A 23,127-nucleotide genomic window follows, 5' to 3' on the forward strand; every position below is an offset into this window, starting at 1 on the left:
AGAGAATGTGAGAATGTTAAAAGTCACTGAAGACCTGATAGAAGAGCTCTTCAGAGAAGAAGTGAACAGGGAGAAAGAAGAATGGACAGAGAAGTACAGACTTCAGAGACAGCAGCAACAGCAACAACAACAACAGCAGCAGGAACCTGAACCTGACAGAGGCTTTGTCGATTGTCGTACCGACACCAAAGAGTTCTTCTTCTCTTTCCGAAGAAGCACACCTATCGTCAGAAAGTCTATCCTCAGAGGACGTCGCATTCTTAGAAACTACAAAGATTGCCATAGCAAACAAAAAGAAACAGCCCTTTTCAGGGCTACCCAATACTCTAGAAAAGAAATAACAATCGATTTGCCAATGTGTGTAGGTAGAGTAGTGTGAACATAAACACTAACTCTTTTTTTAATGTGTGAAGGTATGTGTTTGTGTATAGGATTGTGTGTTTGTAAGTGCTCACGTACGTTGTTGTGGATAGTAGATTAAGATCATGGCCTTTTTGGTGTTAGAGGTGTGGGGAGAGTAGATTTGGGGTTTGATTGGATTGCTTTGCGTATGTGGATAGTATATTGAAGTGATTAATGAAAATTTTTAGAATAGTGATGGGTAGTATAAAAAGTGAATGAGTGTTTCTTTTAGGTCCGCGCGTTATTTGGTCATGATCTAGGTAAGATCAATTTTGTTTTAGGGGGATGTTTTCCATCACGTCCGCGCTTTCAGTATAAATTGAAACTCGTTCGGCAGTCTAGCTATCCTTGTTGATTGATGAAGAGAATGAATACCAGAATTGCAAAGCTTCTAGAACTCCAGATGCACCTGGAATATGCCAGGCGCATACTAAATGAACTGGCCGCGGAGGCCATTGTCGAAGAGGGAAGGATGAGAGAGGAGGAGGAGGAAAGAAGAAAAAAAAGAAAAAGAGGAAAAGGAGAGAAGAAATTTCAGAATCCCAGTAACAGAAAATTGGGATTCTGAAGCCACTTATCCCGCCTCTGCTCTTCCCCCAAAACGAGTGAAAAGAGACTGGGGAATAAGATGTGTGTGTGGCGCCAGGCCAGGAAGGTGCCAGCATTAGATAGGTGCATCTGAAGTTCAAAAACAAACAGCCGTTTTCAGGGCTATCCAATACTCTAGAAAAAAAAAATAACCAATTTGCCAATGTGTGTATGTAGAGTAGTGTGAATATAAACACTGACTCTTTTTATCCTAGTGTGAGGGTATGTGTTTATGTGTTTGTGTTTGTGTTTGTAAGTGCTCATGTATGTTTGTGTGAATAGTAGATTATGGGTTTGTTTATTGTTTCTTAGCGTATGTGGAGAGTATAGTTTGGGTTTTGTACACGTACGATTGTGTGGATAGCAAATTGTGGATTTTGTTTTAATGATTTGAGTGTGTAAATAGTAGATTTGGGGTTTGTTAAATGTTGCTTCACTAATGTGGATAGTAGATTATATGAAATGAGAAAGTAGTCATGGGGGATGTTTTCCATCACGTCCGCGCTTTTTGTATAAGAACCCACAGTATTCGTCGTTCAAACCATTCTACAGAGAAGATGGCTTCAAACCACCTCGATAAAATGCAAACATTGCAAGACGTCCTGGATAATTTGGGCATGATGGAACAAATGCTAGTGAGGCTAAATGAAGATCACTATTCTTATAGTCCCCATTGAGTGAAGATGGAGATTAACAATTTAAGAAAAGTAAAGGACATGATAAGTGATGTGATGAAAGAAATAAAGGAGGAGAAGGAGAATGAAGAGGAAAGGATAAGGATAAGAACATGGAATGAAAAAATTGAAAACGAAGAAAATGAGAAGAGGAAGAAAGAAGAGGAGGAGAAGAAGAAAGAAGAGAAAAAAGGAAGAAAAGAAAGAAAAGAAGAGAAAGAGTGTAGGAGAGAAAATAAGAAATTGGTGGAGAAATAGAAGAAATTAGAAGAAGAAGAAACCCAAAGGCCCTTTTCAGGGCCACTCATAGGTCTCGAAAAGAGATTGACTTTCGATTGCCTACCCTTTTTTTAAAATTTTTTAAAACAAAATCCTATGTTAAATTCCCCTTGTCCCTAGACAAGCCCAAACTCTATTCCCCATGTTCAATTCCCCTTGTCCCTAGACAGACCCAAACTCTATTCCCCATGTTAATTTCCCTTGTCGCTAGACAGACCCACACTATAGTTCCATGTTAAATTCCCCTTGTCGCTAGAGTGACCCAACAATTTTTCCCATCTTAATTTCCCTTGTCGCTAGACAGACCCACGATTTATTCCCATGTTAATTTCCCTTGTCGCTAGAGTGACCCTTGGTTTTTCCCCATGTTAAATTTCCATTGTCGCTAGAGTGACGGGGGGGGGGGTGTCTGTAATGCTAATTCCCATTGTCACTAGGGTGACCCCATTCACTACTCTCGGTGTGTCCTTAAAAATTACTTTTAGCTTCAATTTCGTCAGCATAATATAGCCAGTAATGCGTCAGAAGTACTCTCACCCCCACCTCATTAACTCAATTTTTTTCGAGTTTGGCAGGAGTACGATTCTAGTCTCTACTGGGATTTACATTGTAGCAGCTACTTAGAAGTATTGGGAATAAAGCAGTCCAATGTTCGAATACCGTTGGAAGACTATCTTTACGCGTAAGTGACAGTGGCGTACTCCTCAGCAGCAGGCCATTTCAACCCATCCCTCGTGTCCATAGGGTTTGCTTCCCTATTTGTTGTCACGCGAACATGTGTCTAACATTCGTCATTATTCGCAATTTGAAGAAAAAGTTAAACGCCTCAATCTAAATTTCCATAACACTCGTACAACATTGCAACAATAAATCACTAATGTAAGCGTGTATGCATTCAACAGTCCCCGCTTTGTATTTATGTGTGGAAAAGTCCGGAATTGACATATTTTATTGTTCTTTTTGCTCAAAGTAGGCACATAAAGAGCTTGTGTTATTTAATGTTGGCGAAATAAAAGATGTATGTACTAATTCTTCCAAAATAGGTAAAGAGAGTTAGTAGTGCTCATTGCAGAGGCGTAGCTGGGGGGGGGGGGGGGGCAGGGGGGTACATATGTCCCCGGGCGCCAAGGTACAGGGGCGCCAAAATGAGGCTTACAACGTTACATTATAATAAGTAAACAAGGGTAATATTCAAAAATGTGATTAAACGGGGAGGGGGCTGGGGCACCAGTTTTATAGTTCGTCCCCGGGCGCAAAATATCATAGCTACGCCTCTGGCTCATTGTTCGAAATAAGTATGAGTCTCTCATCAGACAATGCTTTCCTAAGTAGAGATTTGCGAGATGTTTTTATTCCAGAGGTTAAGAATGACTGATAATCAAACACAGTTTGTAAATGGAAGGATTTGAGCCACATCTCAAAATGAAGATTTATCGACTTATTTGCAAATATTTTATGCTACCTCTATCTTTGTTGGCATCGCTTTTTTCATTCATTCATTTTGTTCACATTATAACACTTTTCGACTGTATGTGCTTGTATTTGTCGCATTACTTTCACAAAAATTGTTTCAATTAGAGATGTCAATATTCACAAACTTAATTAATATACGCAAGTTTGCTCGATACCTTGTATGTGATTCATACAGTTAGATAGGGCATTCTTCTGAATGGCATGTCATTTGTTGGAACCTCAACATAAACAGAGAATAGATACGTTTCTTTATTAGATACAAGGAAAAACATTATATTTTCACATGTGGAAAACCGTAGGGAGCAAAGCAAAATGTTTCCATTTCATAAGTGAAATATTTCCTTATAGATACTAATAACAACCGTAGTGGATTTTTTATTTATATTTTAGAGCAGAAACCGTCGACATGGATTTTATTATTCATTCTGTGCCGGTGAAATTAACGGATGCATTGCGATATCGATAAAAAGAAGTTTTGAAATTTACAATAATATTTGGACAGCGACTTTTTACAAATTTAGCTTTATTTTATTTTAGATTTATTTTACATTCGTTATTTTTGTTAATAAATGTCTTGCTTGGATTGATACTGTGAACATCATTGCAAATTGGTTCCAGGAGAAACATTATAAACAAGTTTGTATCTTTCAGATTTAAGAGCGTAAGATCGGTAATACCGCAGATTTCAATTATGTTGAGTTTGCATGAATGTATTTTAGTTTTCAATATGTTTATTGTGCATTCAAGCTTAATCTTTTTATGGTCTTGGAAACGTACTGGCTTTTTTGCTGACAGACATTGCACTCAAAGTTCGATTGTCACTTAATTTCTGTTTACTATCAACACTCGTATATGCGTGAAGTCTCCATCATTTTATGATACAGGTATGATTGTATGGAAAGTTAAACTCGCTAATTAAACAATTTCATTACATAATTTAATCTAGAGTTTTTCCTAAATATTTGTACCATTTTTACCGTGTAGTGTAACATCTGCACGATGCTTTATGGGTGACATGAAATATCGAACAGCCCATATAAATTCAGTCACTGACAATTTGAATAATTATAAAACTTTAGTCTTTTGTTGTTTGGGGATTGCTCTTAGGCATTATTGATGTCATTCTCATGGATTACTTAAATGTATATTAGATGGTCGACAGCCTTGAACATTTTAATGTCTGTTTATTATGATGGGAAGAGAGAACGATTAAGGTAGGAGAGTGAGAAGGAGAAGAAGAAAAAAATGAGACCTAAATCTTGAACACTAGTCGGAATAATATCTATAAAGGAATATCTATTTCAGCAATAGGACAATAAAGTAGTCCCAAAAGCGATATTACCAGTTTGGCGATATAATTTATTCAACAATTGATATATTTCAATGTTTATCATAACTTTATAATCAAGTGTTTGACTCTGCTACTACAGACTTTCTTCGATTTCAATCTTCAAAGATAACTGACCGACGTCATTGTCTCACTAGCATGTGAAATCTTGCTTACACTAGGCCCACGTTTGTTAAATAACACCATATATACCTGCTGGTGTGTCACAGTTATCTCCTAATTTAGTAAATAAACGTTTAAGATCAGTGTTGTTCCTTAACCACCCAACAAAATACACTGCTATTTGTATTTACCATTTTGTTTCCACATAGTAAATGCAAATACATAAATGCCTGCTATTTTGTAAAGCAAACCATTCGTATTGTAGAAAGAAAGCACTTTATGGTGATACATCTAGAGATTATCAACTTATGTCTTTGAGTTTACGAAGGATGTCTTACTATCCGAGTAACGGTGCACAATCTGGAAACAAGCACTTTAATGGTAGGGTGAATATTTATGCTCTTACAAGGGACAATGCTGCAAAGAAATCAGACTGTTTTTATAATGCAACTTTAACATAATTGTGTATTTACCATGAATTACCTTTACTTGGTTCTCGACAAAAACCGCCTCATCGTTGTCATCTATTTCCACAAGGTATCCATTACCAATGTCACTAATTAGGTTGCAAAATGTCTGGAAAAGAGCAGATGTTAAGTAATGAATGTTCTTTGCGATCGTGTGTCATTACGAGATGCCACATTTTTAAATATTAGGCTCTATGATTACAAATGGTTTAGCAGTGTTGTATGACATATATATAATTATGATGTCTTGCAATTCTGCATGGAATAAATTTCTCTCACAAACCCGTTATAGGACGATGACCACAAAGATGCTGGAGAGGGAATAAATTAATTTATGGGTAAGTAATTATCATCAATATATTATGGGTCAGGACCCGCAACTTGCAAAAGATGACGGACTATGAATTAAAGAGAAGTAGATTTGCGAGCAAGGACTTTACATTGATAGTTTTAATGTGCCAATAATATTTCACAGAGAAAACTATGAAGACGAATGTAGGATTCATTCCTGTTAGTCTTCTTTGTATAACGTAATTGGTGTTTTGAATGGTTGTACATTCAAAATTGTGCTATGTATCATTCGATCATTACTTTATTAGTTTAACAAGGTACATTGTTTACATTGATAAGAGAGTATTTTTAATTATTTTCTCGTTCTTTTATAATTAAGAGAAGAACTTGGGTATCTTTATCAGGTCGGCTTTTCATCACAGCATTTCAGGTAATACTTCTTGCATAACATACGTAAGCATCTTCCCAGGAAACGTGATCCCGACTAACGTGGTAACAAGAACTGCCATGACGAACCCAACCTTGCTGGCAGTCACCGTAAACTTCAAAGACACCTGTTAGTTAGAATACAATAAACTGGTAAATGCCTATAATTATCCTCGACAATAGGAGGACACATAATGCCTGCAATGAAAATATCATTGTATGATACATTCGAATATGAAAAGATACAAGAGTTTTATCTTTTTAATGATATTCTGATTATAACATCTAAACTGTCCCGATGCGTTTTTGGTTACTTTATTGTAATCTAATAATACAATGTCACTGACTAAGGTTGTTCAGGAATATTACTTCCAAATTCTTAGAAAGGACCCACCTTAGTAGACAAACGTTTGACCTGCTGCTGTTATATCAAATGAAAATAAAAAACAACAAAAATAAACAAAAATATGATGCTGAGATACTTGCACGAAAATATATTTTGAAAGGGTTTAAATATGTGTAAATAAATTATTGTAAATATAAAATCGCAATCCCAGTGTAAGCAAGAACATAAAAAAACGGGTTGCTGCTGACATGTAAATGGGAACAGTTTGTTTCGCCCATCGACTGATTCGATCATTAGTCGTTTTCATGCCTACTCGTTTCAATAACACCTACCTTCATGCCACATTTATGTAAACAGAACTTTTACGTTCAGATAGTTGTTTTGTTGCATGTTGTGTTAATGTTTAGAACTTTGCAAACATAAATTTACAGAGCTTCTCATGCATATTTTACAAGACCCGGTGACTTTCAAAGCAGTATAATGTTTATGATGTTTTAACAAGTTATCAAAACAATACATAATTATTATTGCAAGAATGCTTATCTTTAAAACTTAAAACTAGCACGTTAAACGAAATTATTATGCACAACATAGTCCGTATATATATTCTAGATATTCGAAATGGCCATCGTTGCATATTCCAACAGAAAACATCAGTCATCAAAATATTAAAAAACTTAAACGCAACTCCCCACCCCGATAACTCATAATCATAATTGATAAGATTGTTTCCTAGAGACTTGTATGTCTGGGCTTAATATGCGATTAACATATTTAGTTGACATGTTATTCGTAAACTGTATCAACGCTCACTGAATGTAAGCAAACCCAAGAGCATTTTTTTTGTGGAAAAAGGGGAATCCTTTAATTGTGATTTCGGAACAGTTTAGATTCCTAAATATTGTGAATGTATCAATGTTTGAATTCATAATTTTGGGGCTTATTTTTGCAAATGCTTATATTAATATTTATTAGATTTTCTGAAAAATATTTTACGCTAGTTCCGACGATATTGCGAATAATGTAAACAAGTTCTAGAAATTTTTAGACAGTACCTGACAATATATGAAGTCTTTCTGAAATTGTGTCAATGAGTGTTAAAAATTTAAATAATGCTTTTACAATAATTTGTGATACACTGTAAAAAGAGTAGTTACGTTTTAATTATTTTTGAAAGGTTAATAGTTTTTCAAATTGTTCAGATATCAGTGATCTATGTATTGTATGTGACTAATTACGTTATTTTGTGGTAAATAATACGCTACGAAATAGTTGTATTACATGAATTTTGTATAACAATTTGTTGAAGATGCACTGATAGATAAAAACTTTGACTTTTTAAAAGAATGTTGTTTTTCGCAACCAATTCTTGCATAATAATTTTATATTTAATACCCCTTGGCATCAGTACAAAAATATTCAGATTTTGCCACACCATCAACTCGACCTACTGTAATAGCTAATTAGTTATATATATATATATATATATATATATATATATATATATATATATATATATATATATATATATGTATATGTTAACGATGTTTATATTTAGTTATCAGACGCAATGGACTGACAAAATAAACCATCTCCGGGTAATTCTATACACGGCAACGAAATCGATATACAATTTCATTCATATATCATGAATAGACATGCTTGTACACACAATTAAAAGCAAGATACAACATACGGATAACTGGCTGATTTTGAAGATATTTTATTCTTGGAGACCTGTCTTATCATCTATTGCGTGAATGTAATTGAAATATAACAAGAATTTAATTAACATCAACCCTTCATCTATATTAAAATGCTTGACAATATATAGCATCGAGAAGATATTTACATAACATATACAAAACTAAAATGAAATGATAGAAAAATAGCATCTTTACATTTACTATTTTTTGTATTATCGATTTGATATAAATGCCCCGGACCTAACAAAATGGGGTACTAGGAACTGGGAAACGTTACCTTTCTACACTGTGAACTTTTACTTTCACATGCTTAGGGTGAGATGTCTTCCAAATCTCAATATGATTTGTCATACTGTTGTCCATAGCATCGTCACTTACAACGTAAAATCCAGGATATCTCACCCGAAGAGCGAATTTGTTGTGTAATTTGAATATTAATACGGAAGGATTCTGTCTTGAAAATCGATTTTTATTATTTGGCTAATAGTGTTCCTTTCCATGAGAGGACCATCGTTTTTATGGCAGGACTTATAGAGATTTACAAAATATGTGGTTAGCCTGAACATTCATTTTCCCATCTAGACATCTTTTAGTAATGGTGGCTGGATGTATCAGAAGAATACATTAAGCTCCTATAATATTTAATTTCTTTTGATGAGGTGGTATGAAAATAAATTAGGGTGCGCTATGCACGATTGTGACCTGAAACCGTTTTAGCATTTAGGATCTGTGGTACGATATGGCTAAACTCTGAAGGGGACGAGAGAGGTAATGTTAGTTCATTCAATGAAGTTACGCGGAGCATTGGGTAAGGCTGCAATTATTTTATTTTATCAGGAAAATAGCTTCCACTCCATGACGTGGGATAGAAAGATTCCACATTGAATAGTAAGGATCCTTGGCGGTTTAAATAAATAACGAAGATCAGTGGGAACAGAGTGTCATTGTGGAAGTCAAATACCGACAAGCTATGCTAATTGGGGAGGGTGCCCAGCAACCACAACCAAATGAGGTCATGCAGACATGTTAAACAATTAAGTTTGAAATGCCCACTTGATTCGTGGTGAAAATCTACAGTATCTAAGTACACGGAACTGCTAATTGCGTTTTCCATTTTTGTATTAATTTATTTTGTATTAGAGTTGTCACTTACAATTTGCTTTTTAAAATTTCATTTCGCTTATTTAGTTGATTAAATTGTTATATTCTATATCACTGCTCTGATCTCTACTAATTCCATATAATTTCATATTTTTAATACTAGGTCGATCCGAGCTATAACACAGAGGTCGATTATTCCTTAGACTTCGATAACCAACCATTCAAGGGTAATATAAATAAAAGGCGCCAAAAACAGACGCCTGATACCAAGATGTTGTTTTCCCTCGATCTGACAACACAGTTTAAAAGAACCATGACATTCCATATTATACTCTGCGGTAATTATATTAGGCAAAGTTTACGCGAAGGAAGCGCATCTTCATCCACATGCGTACAAACTGACATATAAGCCTGCAACGTGTCAGATGCATAATCAAAATATCTGAAGTGTGTTAGGTAATCCATATGATTCGGTAAGTAAAAGACTGCACAAGATAAACGCCCGAGGAATAGGACCAATATAATACTCCTCTAGTTGCAATGATACACACGTTTACTGAAATTGTCTCTAATTCCTTTGTTTGTTTCTCTGTTTTCTTTACTGATCTTCGAAACTTCGTTAGGCATGAATATTCGCCCATTTCGAACCAGCTATATTGACATTAAGAATGTATACACATCCTAATGCATGTCCATTTTTAAAATGAAAAGCATTTAATGTTAAATATGCTATCCAAAACTCATTTGGCCTTTGGCAGAACGGCTGGTATAGAATCATTGTCATTATCGTCACTTCCGGTAGCAGAAACATCGGCTACTTCCTGGCAATTGCTTTTCTCAAACAATATCTTCAAAAGTCTTAGTATCACAGATGTGAGTATAAATAACAGAATTAAACATAATCCAAACAATCAACATTATTGTTGCCAGAGCCAGTAAGGCTTAACGCGTTTCGCACCATAGCAAGGGGAATATCAACAGCTGCATCGCTATAACAGGTAATTCCATCTATGTGGTTACTCAACCCTGCCTTAACTAAACAGGTTGCAACACAGTCTGTAGAAACATGACGCCATGACTGATAAATCATAATGAATAGGGCCAATGTATTTAGTTCACTCAAACTGTGAACGCCCTGGTTATATAGCTTTCCTTTCTGAAGACATTGTTTCATTTTGACTGGCGAATTTTCAGCTATTTACACAGCAGTTAGAATTCAAAATGAACACGAGATAGATCACTTCAAACTGTACTCAGGTAAACGACATACATGTATTGAAAGATAGCTAAAGGATATATTTAAAACGTACGAGAAACCCCATTTCTTTTCACAGTTTAGTTGCTTTGAATCAGCAACCCGTTATTCTAAAGCATTGATTATAAGCGAGTTGTGATTATCAAGCCTTTGTTATTTGGCGCCTTTGTTTTCACGCCTATTTTATTTGAAAGACTGCCATTGAATATCTGGTTTAGGTGCGTCAGGTGATATCAACGCTATGATAAAGCCATTTTGTTCATGCTAACCACATAAATCAAAGGCTGTAACCAATCAACGGAACGTTATAACAAAGCCTTTGGGATGCAGAGATGGGAGTATCTACACCATGTCATCGATATCAGTCTAGACATAAGACGAATTTAGTTAGAGATAGACATAATAAAGAGGCAAATACTCTAAAGTGTCTAATATTGACCACTAAACAGTATCCAGTTTGTTCATACTGTCTTTGCTGTCACTTGTAACATACTTAGGTTAGTATTATCTATGCTCTTCCACTGATACAAGAGTAAACACAGTAAAGAATTTTATTACGTTCTCGCATACATGTTCTCTGTTAGAACATTTGACTTGCATTTTCCTGGGTTATAGCATATATTTGTCACAAAGTGCAATTTGTTATACCGTTTTATTAATAAGGTCAAACTGAGAAAATTCACTGAATTATAAATTTTGATCACAAGGCCGGCCCAAGTTTAACAAACAATGCTGAACGTTCATATAACCAAGAAGTAACAACAAAAGCACCTGGTTTAAAAAAGCGTGATAATAACATTTCATTCATACTCAGTAATAACAAAAAGGCGTAAAATAGACGACAGAAAACAAAGGCTTGATAATCATATCTCATTTTTAATCGATAGAATCACTCGCTGATGGTTCGATGAAATGTGTTTAGTTCGTACCTTTTTGACTAAATAATTTAGAAACATCCTAAACTACCATTATGTACCTGTATGATGGTTAAATGAGTACAGCTTGAAGTTGATTGATCTCGCCGGTGTTCATTTTCTATCCTGGTTGTTATGAAAATTGATCAGAAAAGAAAAATAAATCTCTTTAGACACAAAGCTACAGACAAAAATAGCTGTCTTGACACACACCCTCAAAAATTACAAAAAAGACTGAGCATAAGTTGATCACTGCTTTTGATAAAACAGGTGTAATGGGCAAACATATGTCATTACCAGTGATAGTGATGCTTATGTTCCTTATCTTATGTTGAGTGACGTATTCTTTTAACCGGAAATAATGATGTTGATTTCTTGGATCATGTTTGTTCTGACTGTGACGTTATGATACTTGTAATATCAAGAATTTAAATGTCCATTTGTTATACGAAGAACATAGTGCTCTACAGGAAGCATGCGGACTATTGAACAAATACGATTTATTATAAAGGTGATTTTCATGATTCACCGGCTGGTACATGTCCTCGTATGTTAACACATTTATCGCATGGTACATGTCCTCGTATGTTAACACATTTATCGGATGGTACATGTCCACGTATGTTAAAACTTTCATCGGATGGTACATGTCCACGTATGTTAACACTTTCATCGGATGGTACATGTCCACGTATGTTAACACTTTCATCGGATGGTACATGTCCACGTATGTTAACACTTTCATCGGATGGTACATGTCCACGTATGTTAACACGTTCATCAGATGGTACATATCCACGTATGTTAACACTTTCATCGGATGGTAAAGCGTACTGGCTTATCATTTCCTTTTTCATTATCACATGTATTTATAAATGTATATATTTCTTGTAAACTTTATTGCTATTACATACGAATTCTGACAGACATCATACCGGTATAAATGTTTAGATTAAAAAGTCATAGTTGAACGCTATAAACAACAATGTTTACTATGCATCTATCAATACATCTATCTATATAATAAATATACTAAAATTACAGATTCCACTACAATGAAAACGTTATACAAACCTGCTCCAAATAGGGCCAAAAGTGACAGAAACGACATTACTTTGAATGTTTACTTTAAGGTCTGATGTCCCCCAAACATATATATTTGCTCAGTACTTTTATCATGTTATGACCGATTTTAAATGTCAAAGAAATAACCTTTAATCTACATGAAATATGAGAAAGTTGAAATATGGCGATGACTCGTTACTTTGAGTCACGTATTCGTCTGAATGTCTATATATATATATATATATATATATATATATATATATATATATATATATATATATATATATATATATATATATTGTATGACTGTCTTTATTCCCGTATAAGTTTGAAAGCATGCCCTAAAGTGACTTTCATTTCAGCAGAGAACTCATTTTCAAAAGAAGTTATTAGTCTATACATCCATACGTGGTTTGGCTAACGATTATCTTAAATGTAACTTTCGATTTGTTAAACCTGTACATATGTATTAATTATGATCCATCTCAAACAACAAGTAATGTTTAGCCAAGCCAAATTCAAAGTTTTATAAGAAGGGGTTTGTTTTCTAGGGCCAAACTATATAATTCCATGCCACCTTATATAAAGTCAGCTGACTCATACTAAACTTTTAAAAAGCTTCTTAGTCAACATCTACTGATAAGAATCATTTGTATGATTTTGTTTAATTCAGTACTACTACCTTTACAACAGATATCATGTACTCATCCATAATGTTTACACACACACACACACACACACACACACACACACATATATATATATATATATATATATATATATATATATATATATATATATATATATATATATATATATATATATATATATATATTTATTTATTTATTTATTTATTTATTTCTATGTGTGTGTGTGTGTCATTTTGTAAGACCTTATGGAAGCTTGTTCAGTTGACCAAATGATCAACTTTAAATAAGGTCATTATTATTATTATTATTATTATTATACTAGGCAAGAATCTGCAAGTATCTAGGGATTCGACTGTACTTCAACGTTTAACAGAGATTTAAATACACCTGAAACTAGGGAAAGTTTGTATCTCGATTGATGCGTTTACACGATGTGAGAGATAAGAGCGATAGATAGATTAAAGAGAGGCATGGACTGTAAAAGTGTCAAATATTTTCCACTTAACATCGTGAAAGACGTTTATAGATGTCGTTTCTTTTGCTTGTAGCAATTTTAGGAGTGGGTAAGTATTATTGAATTTCCTCCTAGCCAAATTTATTTTGTATGAACTGGTATTAAATCTGATTCATCAATTTTAAATGATCATGTTTTAACCAAAACAATGAAAAATGACCTTTTATCAAGGCCTTTTATATGTATGCAAATATAAACCAGGCCACCATCAGACGAGAGAGAGAGAGAGAGAGAGAGAGAGAGAGAGAGAGGAGAATGTTCTAAATTAATAAATAAACACGGTGCAATATTCATGCTAACTCTGCCTTTGTATAAGAAACGAGATCGTTCATCTTTCAATTATGTAAATCGAAATTGTGTACTGAAAGACTAGCGTACAATATTTTAGCATTCATCGTGTAATACAAATTTTTTTTTGACTATATTAATCACATACGAATATCGAACAATACATAGTTAAATAAGTTTTAAAGAAATGACGTCAGTGAATGAGGTAGATCAGTATGTATCAACGCTTGGGTGCATTCTTTCTTTGTCTGGATGTGAATCTTTCTATCTAGACAAACGGAAATGTGAAATGTGTCTCGGGAAACTCCTTAAAATAATAATGACGTCTGCTCCCACCGTGATTTTTTTTATATATAGCACGAGTATTATTTTCATCAACCATTCCAAATCGTTCCGAGTTTGTTATCACCTATTTAACCTTATTCTTTGTTCTTATAGTTGTTATTTTCTTATTTAAACCTTTTATTACAGCTTTCCCGAAGATCGCTGGAGACTGCCTAAATGGCTGGCTACATCACGGTCACTCCTGTTATCACATGAGTCGGGATAGGGTAACTTGGGCTGATGCATATGTACGTCTAAACATTTTTTGTACTGAATTTAAACCTCTAGCACGCGTTTACACACACACACACACACACACACACACACACACACACTAACAAAGTGTGCTTAGATGGCATTTACATTTCCAGGTAATAATTTTGATCTAAATGTTAAAGGAATCGTACCAATAGCCATGTTTATTGCACGAAAATCCGAAACGTGCATTTCCATTGAGTGTGTTCTTGGTAGATCCTCCACTACCTGTTTGTTCTGTTAGTCAGAAACGTTAATATCCGCCTATTCTGAGTAATGTGCATAAACTTATATAATGACAAAAAGTCTACTAATTCTTTCTTATTTCAGAAACTCTGCACTATTATAGGTGATGGTGCGAGTGGGCGTCTTGTGGAGATAGAAGACTCTGCAGAGGCGTACTTCATCGAGCATCAAGTACACTTGATAAATGGTATATTTTGCGTCTCACGCCTCAATTATTGTTACACTATGTGTTACTATCTGTTTTTATTATTCTGTACAAGCATGCAGCGACATACATACATACATACATACATACATACACACACACACACACACACATATATATATATATATATATATATATATATATATATATATATATATATATATATATATATATATATATATATATATATATATATATATATATATATATATATGTGTGTGTGTGTGTGTGTGTGTGTGTGTGTGTGTGTGTGTGTGTGTTTTCAGTCGTATCATATTCCTCGTTTCATAAATATGTATGGATTTATGAAAATATAGTAACCAGGATGCATCTTAACTTTTAAGCTACAAATTAGATAACATTTGAAGATAACACTGGACAACAAATTTTTACAAAAGTCATGTTACTGAAATAAAATTAGTCAATTCTTATCAATTTTTATGTGCTGAACACGAATATGACAGTCAAATTGCAAAATTGGCTCTAGTGTTTTTGTAATCTGCAAGAAATTAATGTTTACATAACGAAATGCATTCCAATAGTAAAAGGTCAACTGAAATAGCCTACCTATAAAAAATCAAGTCATTGACTACATCTTAGATTTCTTCGCCTGTCTCTTGTACAGCTGTTCGGGAGCATCTCTGAGGAGTGTCCAGCAGTAGTCGGCCAGCATTGTAGTGGACCATTTTCCCTGGTATCTTTGTTCCATTGTTGCGATATCTTGATGAAAACGTTCGCCGTGTTCATCACTAACAATACCACAGTTGCTAGGAAAGAAATCCAAATGGGAATGAAGGAAGTGAATCTTTAGAGACATATTGCAGCCAAGTTTCTTATACTTCATCAACATGTCTTCTACTAGTTCCTTATAGTTTTCTGCCCTAACATTTCCGAGGAAGTTTGTAGAAACTAGGCGAAAAGCATTCCATGCTTGTTTCGCGTCACCTTCCAGCAAGTTGTTGAACCGGTCATCTTTGAAAAGCTCTCGAATCTGAGGACCCACAAAAACTCCCTCTTTAATCTTTGCTTCGCTGAGTCGAGGGAATTTTTCATGCAGGTATCGGAATGCTGGCAAAGTCCGGTCAATGGCTTTCACGAAGTTCTTCATCAAACCTAGTTTGATGTGAAGGGGTGGTAGCAAGATTTTCTGAGCCTCAACCAGAGCTGGGTGTTGGATATTCTTCTCTCCAATGGCTACATTCTGCCTGTGAGTCCATTCCTTCCTCATGTAGTGCATTTCCCTTGCTCGGCTATCCCATTCGCATAAGAAACACATGTATTTTGTATATCCTTGCTGCAGTCCCATTAAAAGGGCAACTACCTTCAAATCACCACAGAGGTGCCAGCTGTACTTGTTATACTCAATGGAATTCAGTAGCTGCCTTAAGTTATCGTATGTCTCTTTCATGTGGACAGCATACGCTACTGGAATAGATGGAAGAATGTTTCCATTGTGCAAAAGCACAGCCTTGAGACTCAGTTTCGAAGAGTCCACAAATAGTCTCCATTCTTGTGGGTCATGAGTGATTTTTAAAGCATTCATGAGGCCCTCAATATCGGAACAGAATATCAGATTACTTTCCTTTCTGAAGAAAGGCTCCAATTGCTGGTGGCGCTTTCGATATGCAGTAATTGTGACATCTTCTTCTAGAAGATTCCATTGTTGGAGTCTTGATCCTAGCAATTCTGCCTTGTTCTTTGATAAGTCCAAATCACGAATCAGGTCATTTAGTTCTTCCTGTGTTATTCTGTGTGGGGTTGATGATGCACCACAGTGAAAATCTGGATCACTGCATGCTGATGGACCAGGAGAAGAACAGGTCGACTCACCTTTGTCTTCGTCAGATGAATCAAGAGAATATTCTGCTGGAGGTTCTGGAATAGGAAGTCCCTCACCATGTGGAACTGGTCTCAATGCAGACGGAATGTTTGGGTAGACTATTCTCGACTTCTTTCGCTTCGTTATTCCGCCGGAAAGAGGAGGAACCAAGCAGAAGTAACAGTCATTTAGGTGGTTGCTTGGCTCTCTCCACACCATTGGGACTGCAAACGGCATTGATGACCTTTTGCAATTCAACCACTGTGAAAGCTGTGTTGTACATGTAGCACAGCATATATGCGGAGCCCAAGGCTTGTCTTGGTCACCAACCTTGCATCCGAAGTAAAGATGATATGCCTTCTTCACTTGAGAATTGATACTTTTCTTCTGGTTGGCAAATGTCACTTCCCCACAAATATAGCAAAAATTGTCCGCGGTATTAACACACTTTCGAGGCATTACTGTTCTTTATTGTACGTAAATGGATAAAATAATAAGTTTTATGTAACAGTAGCTTGAACTGTCTCGCACAACGTCTAAAATATTTTAAATGCTGAACCTATCTGATTGGGCTTTATATAGTACACTGCTTACGTCAGCTTCAGCAGCCGCCTGGCATTAGTATAATAGGCCTACACATGTATAGTACACTGCTGACGTCAACTTGCTTCAGCAGCCGCATGGCATTAGTATTGCATTGCATCAGAAAATGATGCAATCAACTGTGGATGATGTGAGCATGATGGTATTATGCAATGTTACATCATTATTCCGGATGTTGCTGCAGTCCTACTGGAGAAATTTACACAGTGAAACATAGAAAATGAGGTATATGAATATCTTCAAAACGAGAGCCAATACAAATTTTTCACGGTTATATTCGTGTTCGGCACACCAAAATACTACAGATTAGGGCCTTTTCAAGTCAGTAATGATTTCACTGTTGACCAGTGTAATAAGCTACTATTTGGATAAAAGAAAATGACATAATAATGAGTATGGAACCTTTAACACCATCCGTACATTAGCTAAAATCTGAATAATGTGAACAAAACAATGCCTTGCACGGTAACAGAACGAGGCCACTGGAAAGCTACTTACATTCACTTAAATCGGTGCCACTGTATTATTTAACTGTTTTTAACTGTTGAAACATATGACTATGAGTGTCATTCGATATGTGAAATGATATTTAAGTTTTTTTTATGCAAAAATAGATAATACATTCAGAATAAATTTAAATCATTCTTAATCTCACAGAATATTGATATATAATATGACACCGTAATATTTGATAATTACTTTCATTGCAATCAGTGATCGCCATCGTTTTGGACATACTGCAGTTGATGAATGTTTGGACAAATTGATTTCGTGAAATATTTAATGCTTAAAGTACACATTGTGCCTTGCAATGAAGCTGAAAATTACACATAGTAATATTCAGAAATACTTAAAAATAGGATGACTTAGATTAAGCTCCTTATAAATGTGAGTATGAAATAATTTGAATAAACCACCAAGTATCCGCAATGTGGACTGAGGAAGAAAAATTATTGATTTCTAAAACACGGATATCTGCCAGGCTGTTTTAAATTTGTTCCAATTTACGCGGCTACTCGTTCTTTGAACTGACATAATATAAGGTTACAGATAATCGGAGTATGTTTTTATCTGTTTTGATAATGTTTACCCAGTCATTGAACTTCTTTCGCTCATATTTTCATTTTTTTTCTTTCATTCAAATATATTTTCTTATATCTCATCTTTTGCATGTGTTCAAGTGTGTATACGCGTGTGTGCGATTTGGATTGTTAACTTAGCTTTAAGAATGTTTCCGCCATATTACTACGATGTCTGCAGCGTGGAAATTTATAATGATGTCTAACAGCAGGCAGACCAGTCCTAACACTAACATATTAATGCTGAGCGCCTTGCTAGGGCATGTGTTCAAGTAAATTACGCAATGAATAATTTCACAAGATTAGGATGTATCACTCATTTACCTATCAACCTATCAATTCTAAACTATTGTATTTCCCCTTATTAATAATTGTTAGCACTTACATGCAATTAATGTGATACCAGTTTTGGCCATGCAACTACAAAGAGTATTTATATGCCTTATAGGCCTGCTTTTCAATCCTATTGGCAAGCATATTGAATTAATACTTCATTCACAGTTTTTATGAGTTTGTCTTTGCTAATAAACGTTTGCTATTATTATTATTTTAAAAATCCAACGCTTTGTAAAGTGAGGCGTATATCAAATTGAGAACACGGTTTTCTATTTTCTCCTTCTGATCAAAATTGAAACCAAAAACAGAGCCAACTTGTAAGAAAGTGCCCGGAACACAGAATTTAACAAATGCCAATTCGACGTGAAACCTGGGTCACGGAGACTTTGTCATAGTGTGTTGATGTGGTGCAGATCAAGTACCATGCATACATTGCCTCAAGTTTCTTCTTTCTGGAAGAAAGAATTAGCATAAATGTTGATGGCGCTAAAGCAGATCCATTACTGCCAACACCTACAATCCCAATGGTACTAACCACGATACCTACACTCCCAATAACACCAACATGTTATCACATTCCTCTAATGATAGGATAACCAAAATTATCTGGATCTTCTACACACTCATAGATGTATATATTTTATACATATATTCGTCCGTCAAGGCGGTCTCAAGAGTAACCCCCAAAACATTGTTTGTAAAACGTTAAAATCTACGACTTTCTTGCAGACGATTTTTGGATCGGAGCTACAGATGTGATGAATGAGGGCAATTTCGTCTGGATGACCAGTAAAACCACAGTAACAACAGCCCACTGGGATTCAGGGCAACCAGATAATTACAATGGCGAAAACTGCGGTCTCATAGTGCGGAATGGTAAATGGAACGATCGTACATGCTCGGAGACGTTACGATACATATGCGAATCATCTGAAGGGTAAGCAATTTCGATTCCTTACTAAATGTAGCAGCAGTAACTTGCAAGTTCCCTCCCTCATACCGCCCTACTCGAACATTTAAAACATTGTACCTGTAAATCTTGCAAACTATTCGAAACTCCCTGCCCCTCCAACCTTAAATCTGAGGGTGCTCTGTGTACTTTTTTGTTTCCATTTTATGTATAAAAAAGGACAAGTGTCCAGCTATCCATAACAGACCACTGCGATTAAAGGCATCGCACATCATTTGGAATCTGGACATCCGGTTTTTGAAATTTGGAATATGCTCAACCACTGCACGTGAAATCACTAGTGTTGATCAATGGGTGATTTGATGATGTTTGTAGACTGTTGACAAAACGAACTGGTGCATTAGGGTAAGCAATAAAAAACCACAGTGAATCCTGGATGGATTTAAATGACAGTAAGTACGTTCATAATTTAATTTTATTTAGAGCAATCTGATTGGTATGAAATATCAGACTTAAATTGGCTGTTCGTTCTTTACGATCTAAATCGTCAGGATCAGTTTTTGTAAATCGTAACCAAGAAACAGTTTTTGATCGTTCCTTTGTGTACTAATAGCTGTACTTGTAAGTTAGATCAGTAGAGGCAACAAACTTGTCAGGAACGAATATAATGCTATATAATATGTGTGTGTGTGTGTCTGTGTGTATGTGTGTGTGTGTGTGTGTGTGTGTGTGTAATTTGTATTTTCTCATGCAAACTTTCCAGTATATTGTAGTTTCAGTGTCAGTGATTGTAACATGATTGAAACCGAATGGATTTCGATGGAGTGAAAACAGCGAACACAATGTATGCGAGTTAATGTGTTTATGCAATGAAAATAAAAATGTAGAACAAATGAACACATAGGCCATAATAATGATTTGCTTTGCACACTGACAATTCAATAGAGAGAGATTCATAAACAGGTGGGGTGGGGTAGAATAATTCGTCATATGATGTGACTGAAATTGTTTAAAAGCTACGTTCAAAATCCAACACACACGCACACACATATGATATGAAACTACCACACTGAATATGTAATTATAATAAATCAGCACCATTCGAGTAAGATATAAAAATGATAAACATGATTCAAGTAATTATATGATATACAGTGAATATAATTCATTCAACAATATGCTTTAAGAAAACTGGTATGGTTCATAAAACCATACTATATGATGAAAAAGTGCACGATTCATACAACCATATGCTTTAAGGAAATGAGTGGTTCATACAACCATATGTACTTATAATTATAAACCACTGTTATTTTTCACAGTCCGGAACCCGTATCCTTCAATAAATGTCCGCTGTTACAAAATAGATGCCTTACGGATAGTCATACTACTAAATATAACACCTTAGCTGCCACGCGGCTGGTTTAACTAAAATAACCATAGCCACGCTGCCACAGTGCAGGTCATGCTACCACATTATCAGCTATATGCTGTCACACTGCACAACCTTATCAACCTTATGCTGCCACTTTGCCAGCCTTGTCAGCTATATGCTGCCACACTCCCAGCCCTATCAGGTATGCTGCCAGCTGTTCCAGCCCTTACAGTAACAAATAAACCAGACTAGACATTCGTATTACATGGAATAAATGCTAATAATAATAAGATATACACATTTCTCCTAAATGATAACAAATATATAGACACACTAAACATGACAACAACAACTAAATCCATACAATACATGCTACTGTGAATATTCTACGTCAGTATAAGTCCATCAAATGTAAATTACATAACACCGGTAATTTTCTATACTCAAACACTATGATTTTCCAGAAATTTAAACCTCAAGAATGCAAGATAAAAACGGTATATCGGTATGAGGAATTTAACTTACAGATACAAAACTGACTTATGTAATCTACTACTTACCCAAATGGCTGTGGCAGGATGTGTACTATAGACACTAATTTACAAGATCTAGGCGATCTATGTAGTTTTTACTTGTAAATAACAACATACCTCCTATAAATAATAGATAAAATATGTGCAAGAACCAGGGTAAAAGTACCCGTGCACATTATGACGTATAGGCATATCGCGAACGACATACGACGAGATGTATGTAGTACTCAGTCACCATTAGAAGACATGAAAAAAAGGAAAACTACCCCAGATAACGCTGTACGTGTCAACGAAATCAGTTACACAGAAATGTTATAGGGCAATGCTAAGTTATTTTCTTGCCTTATGACGTGACAATAATAATAATATAATTATTATTATCATTTATTATTATTATTATTATTATTATTATTATTATTTACAAATATGCTTCATAAATATTTGTCTTTGTCTTTCAGGGCGTTTCCTGCGGAAGTTGTCGGTTAATTGTATTCCCACAGGACCAGAATATCAGCAACACTGACCCTAAATGTGAAATATAGATTATTATTTTACAAATGTTTATTTTTACAAGCAAAAGCTAATACTTTGACGCTAATAATTGTTGGTCAAATTATTTTCAAACTGATCATGAATAAATTACCCGAGTTTTAAGCCTCCCCCTCCTCGTAGACTTAGAGTAGAACGTAGGGGTTTCTCATTTAGCATCTGACATTCAAATCATTTTGAGTGATAGAGAGGGAAGTTTCAAATCACATGAGAAAACAAAATAAAACTGCACCCAAGATTTACAACTGGATGGTCGAATTAAGTTAATGTTTAGACACCGTATGCAACTTTGGTTTGGGGCCCGGAGTGTCCGAGTGGTCCAAAGCGCTCTCAGTTACGGATCGCTGCCATTTCACCTCTGTCGGATTCGGCTAATGTGGGTATGTGAGAAAGCTTGCCAGTAGCTTCTCGTGGGTCGGTGGTTCTTTCCGGTTTTTTTTCCGGGTTCTTCCTCCACCATTAATACTGGCCGCCATTATAGCCTATCGTGTGCTGAAGAATGGCGTTAAACCCTACAACAACAACAACAACAACACATTTGATTTAGATAACACATTTTATAAAGGGAGAAAAATTATGGGTTATGTATCTTCTCAAATTAAGGGTGCTGTTAAAACGAACCTGAACAATCTTACATTGAACGTAAAATGTTTTTAACCATGATCAGTGGTTTGAAATTGTTACTATTATAGGTCCATATTTGTCCAAGTATTCTTTTATCTTCGTGCGTTTAATATTACCTTTGATGGGCACACTTATATCCATCGTAGAAGATAACGATATCAATGGTCGAGTTAGAAATCGCCTTCAAACGAATTTATCTGTGCAGAAAATGGTTCAAAGATTGCAATGAAATATGTACTCTCAAAGTAATAAATTACAGTACGAATCTGTTTAAAATAAAGTATATGTGAGTAACAGATACTGAGATCATTAACTTCTGTTAAATGAACGAATAATTTCCAAGCTTACATTAAACTTATGCTGAACATCTATCATGAAGT

General features: G+C 35.2%; 2 protein-coding genes across 2 annotated transcripts in view; one reads left to right on the forward strand and one right to left on the reverse strand.

The window, feature by feature from the left end:
* Positions 1-12,559, reverse strand: part of LOC149782161 (asialoglycoprotein receptor 2-like) — a 28,773-nt gene extending 16,214 nt beyond the window's left edge. The window contains exons 1-3 of the mRNA XM_089935074.1: positions 12,447-12,559; positions 6,078-6,178; positions 5,340-5,442 (exon numbers count right to left, since the gene is read on the reverse strand). Coding sequence (XP_089791200.1) covers positions 5,340-5,442; positions 6,078-6,178; positions 12,447-12,483 — 241 coding nt within the window. The 5' untranslated portion in view covers positions 12,484-12,559. The remainder of the gene's footprint in view (positions 1-5,339; positions 5,443-6,077; positions 6,179-12,446) is intronic.
* A 999-nt stretch (positions 12,560-13,558) lies between these two features.
* LOC149782162 (perlucin-like protein) lies at positions 13,559-22,759 on the forward strand. The gene is made up of 5 exons (XM_089934836.1): positions 13,559-13,650; positions 14,361-14,461; positions 14,799-14,901; positions 19,486-19,693; positions 22,033-22,759. Exons 1-5 carry the CDS (start codon positions 13,614-13,616, stop codon positions 22,058-22,060), a joined length of 477 nt encoding a protein of 158 aa, XP_089790962.1. The 5' UTR covers positions 13,559-13,613; the 3' UTR covers positions 22,061-22,759.
* The last annotated feature ends 368 nt before the right edge of the window (positions 22,760-23,127 follow it).

The sequence above is a fragment of the Sinohyriopsis cumingii genome, chromosome 15 (genome assembly GCF_028554795.1).
Source record: "Sinohyriopsis cumingii isolate HCF-2022 chromosome 15, ASM2855479v2, whole genome shotgun sequence".
NCBI classification, from domain to species: Eukaryota; Metazoa; Mollusca; class Bivalvia; order Unionida; family Unionidae; genus Sinohyriopsis; species Sinohyriopsis cumingii.

Coding starts and splice junctions, on each gene's coding strand:
- LOC149782162 (XM_089934836.1), top strand. CDS start 13,614: ATGTCGTTTCTTTTGCTTGTAGCAATTTTAGGAGTGG. Junction 13,651..14,360: donor TGTAGCAATTTTAGGAGTGG/GTAAGTATTATT, acceptor CTTTTATTACAG/CTTTCCCGAAGATCGCTGGA. Junction 14,902..19,485: donor TCAAGTACACTTGATAAATG/GTATATTTTGCG, acceptor ACTTTCTTGCAG/ACGATTTTTGGATCGGAGCT.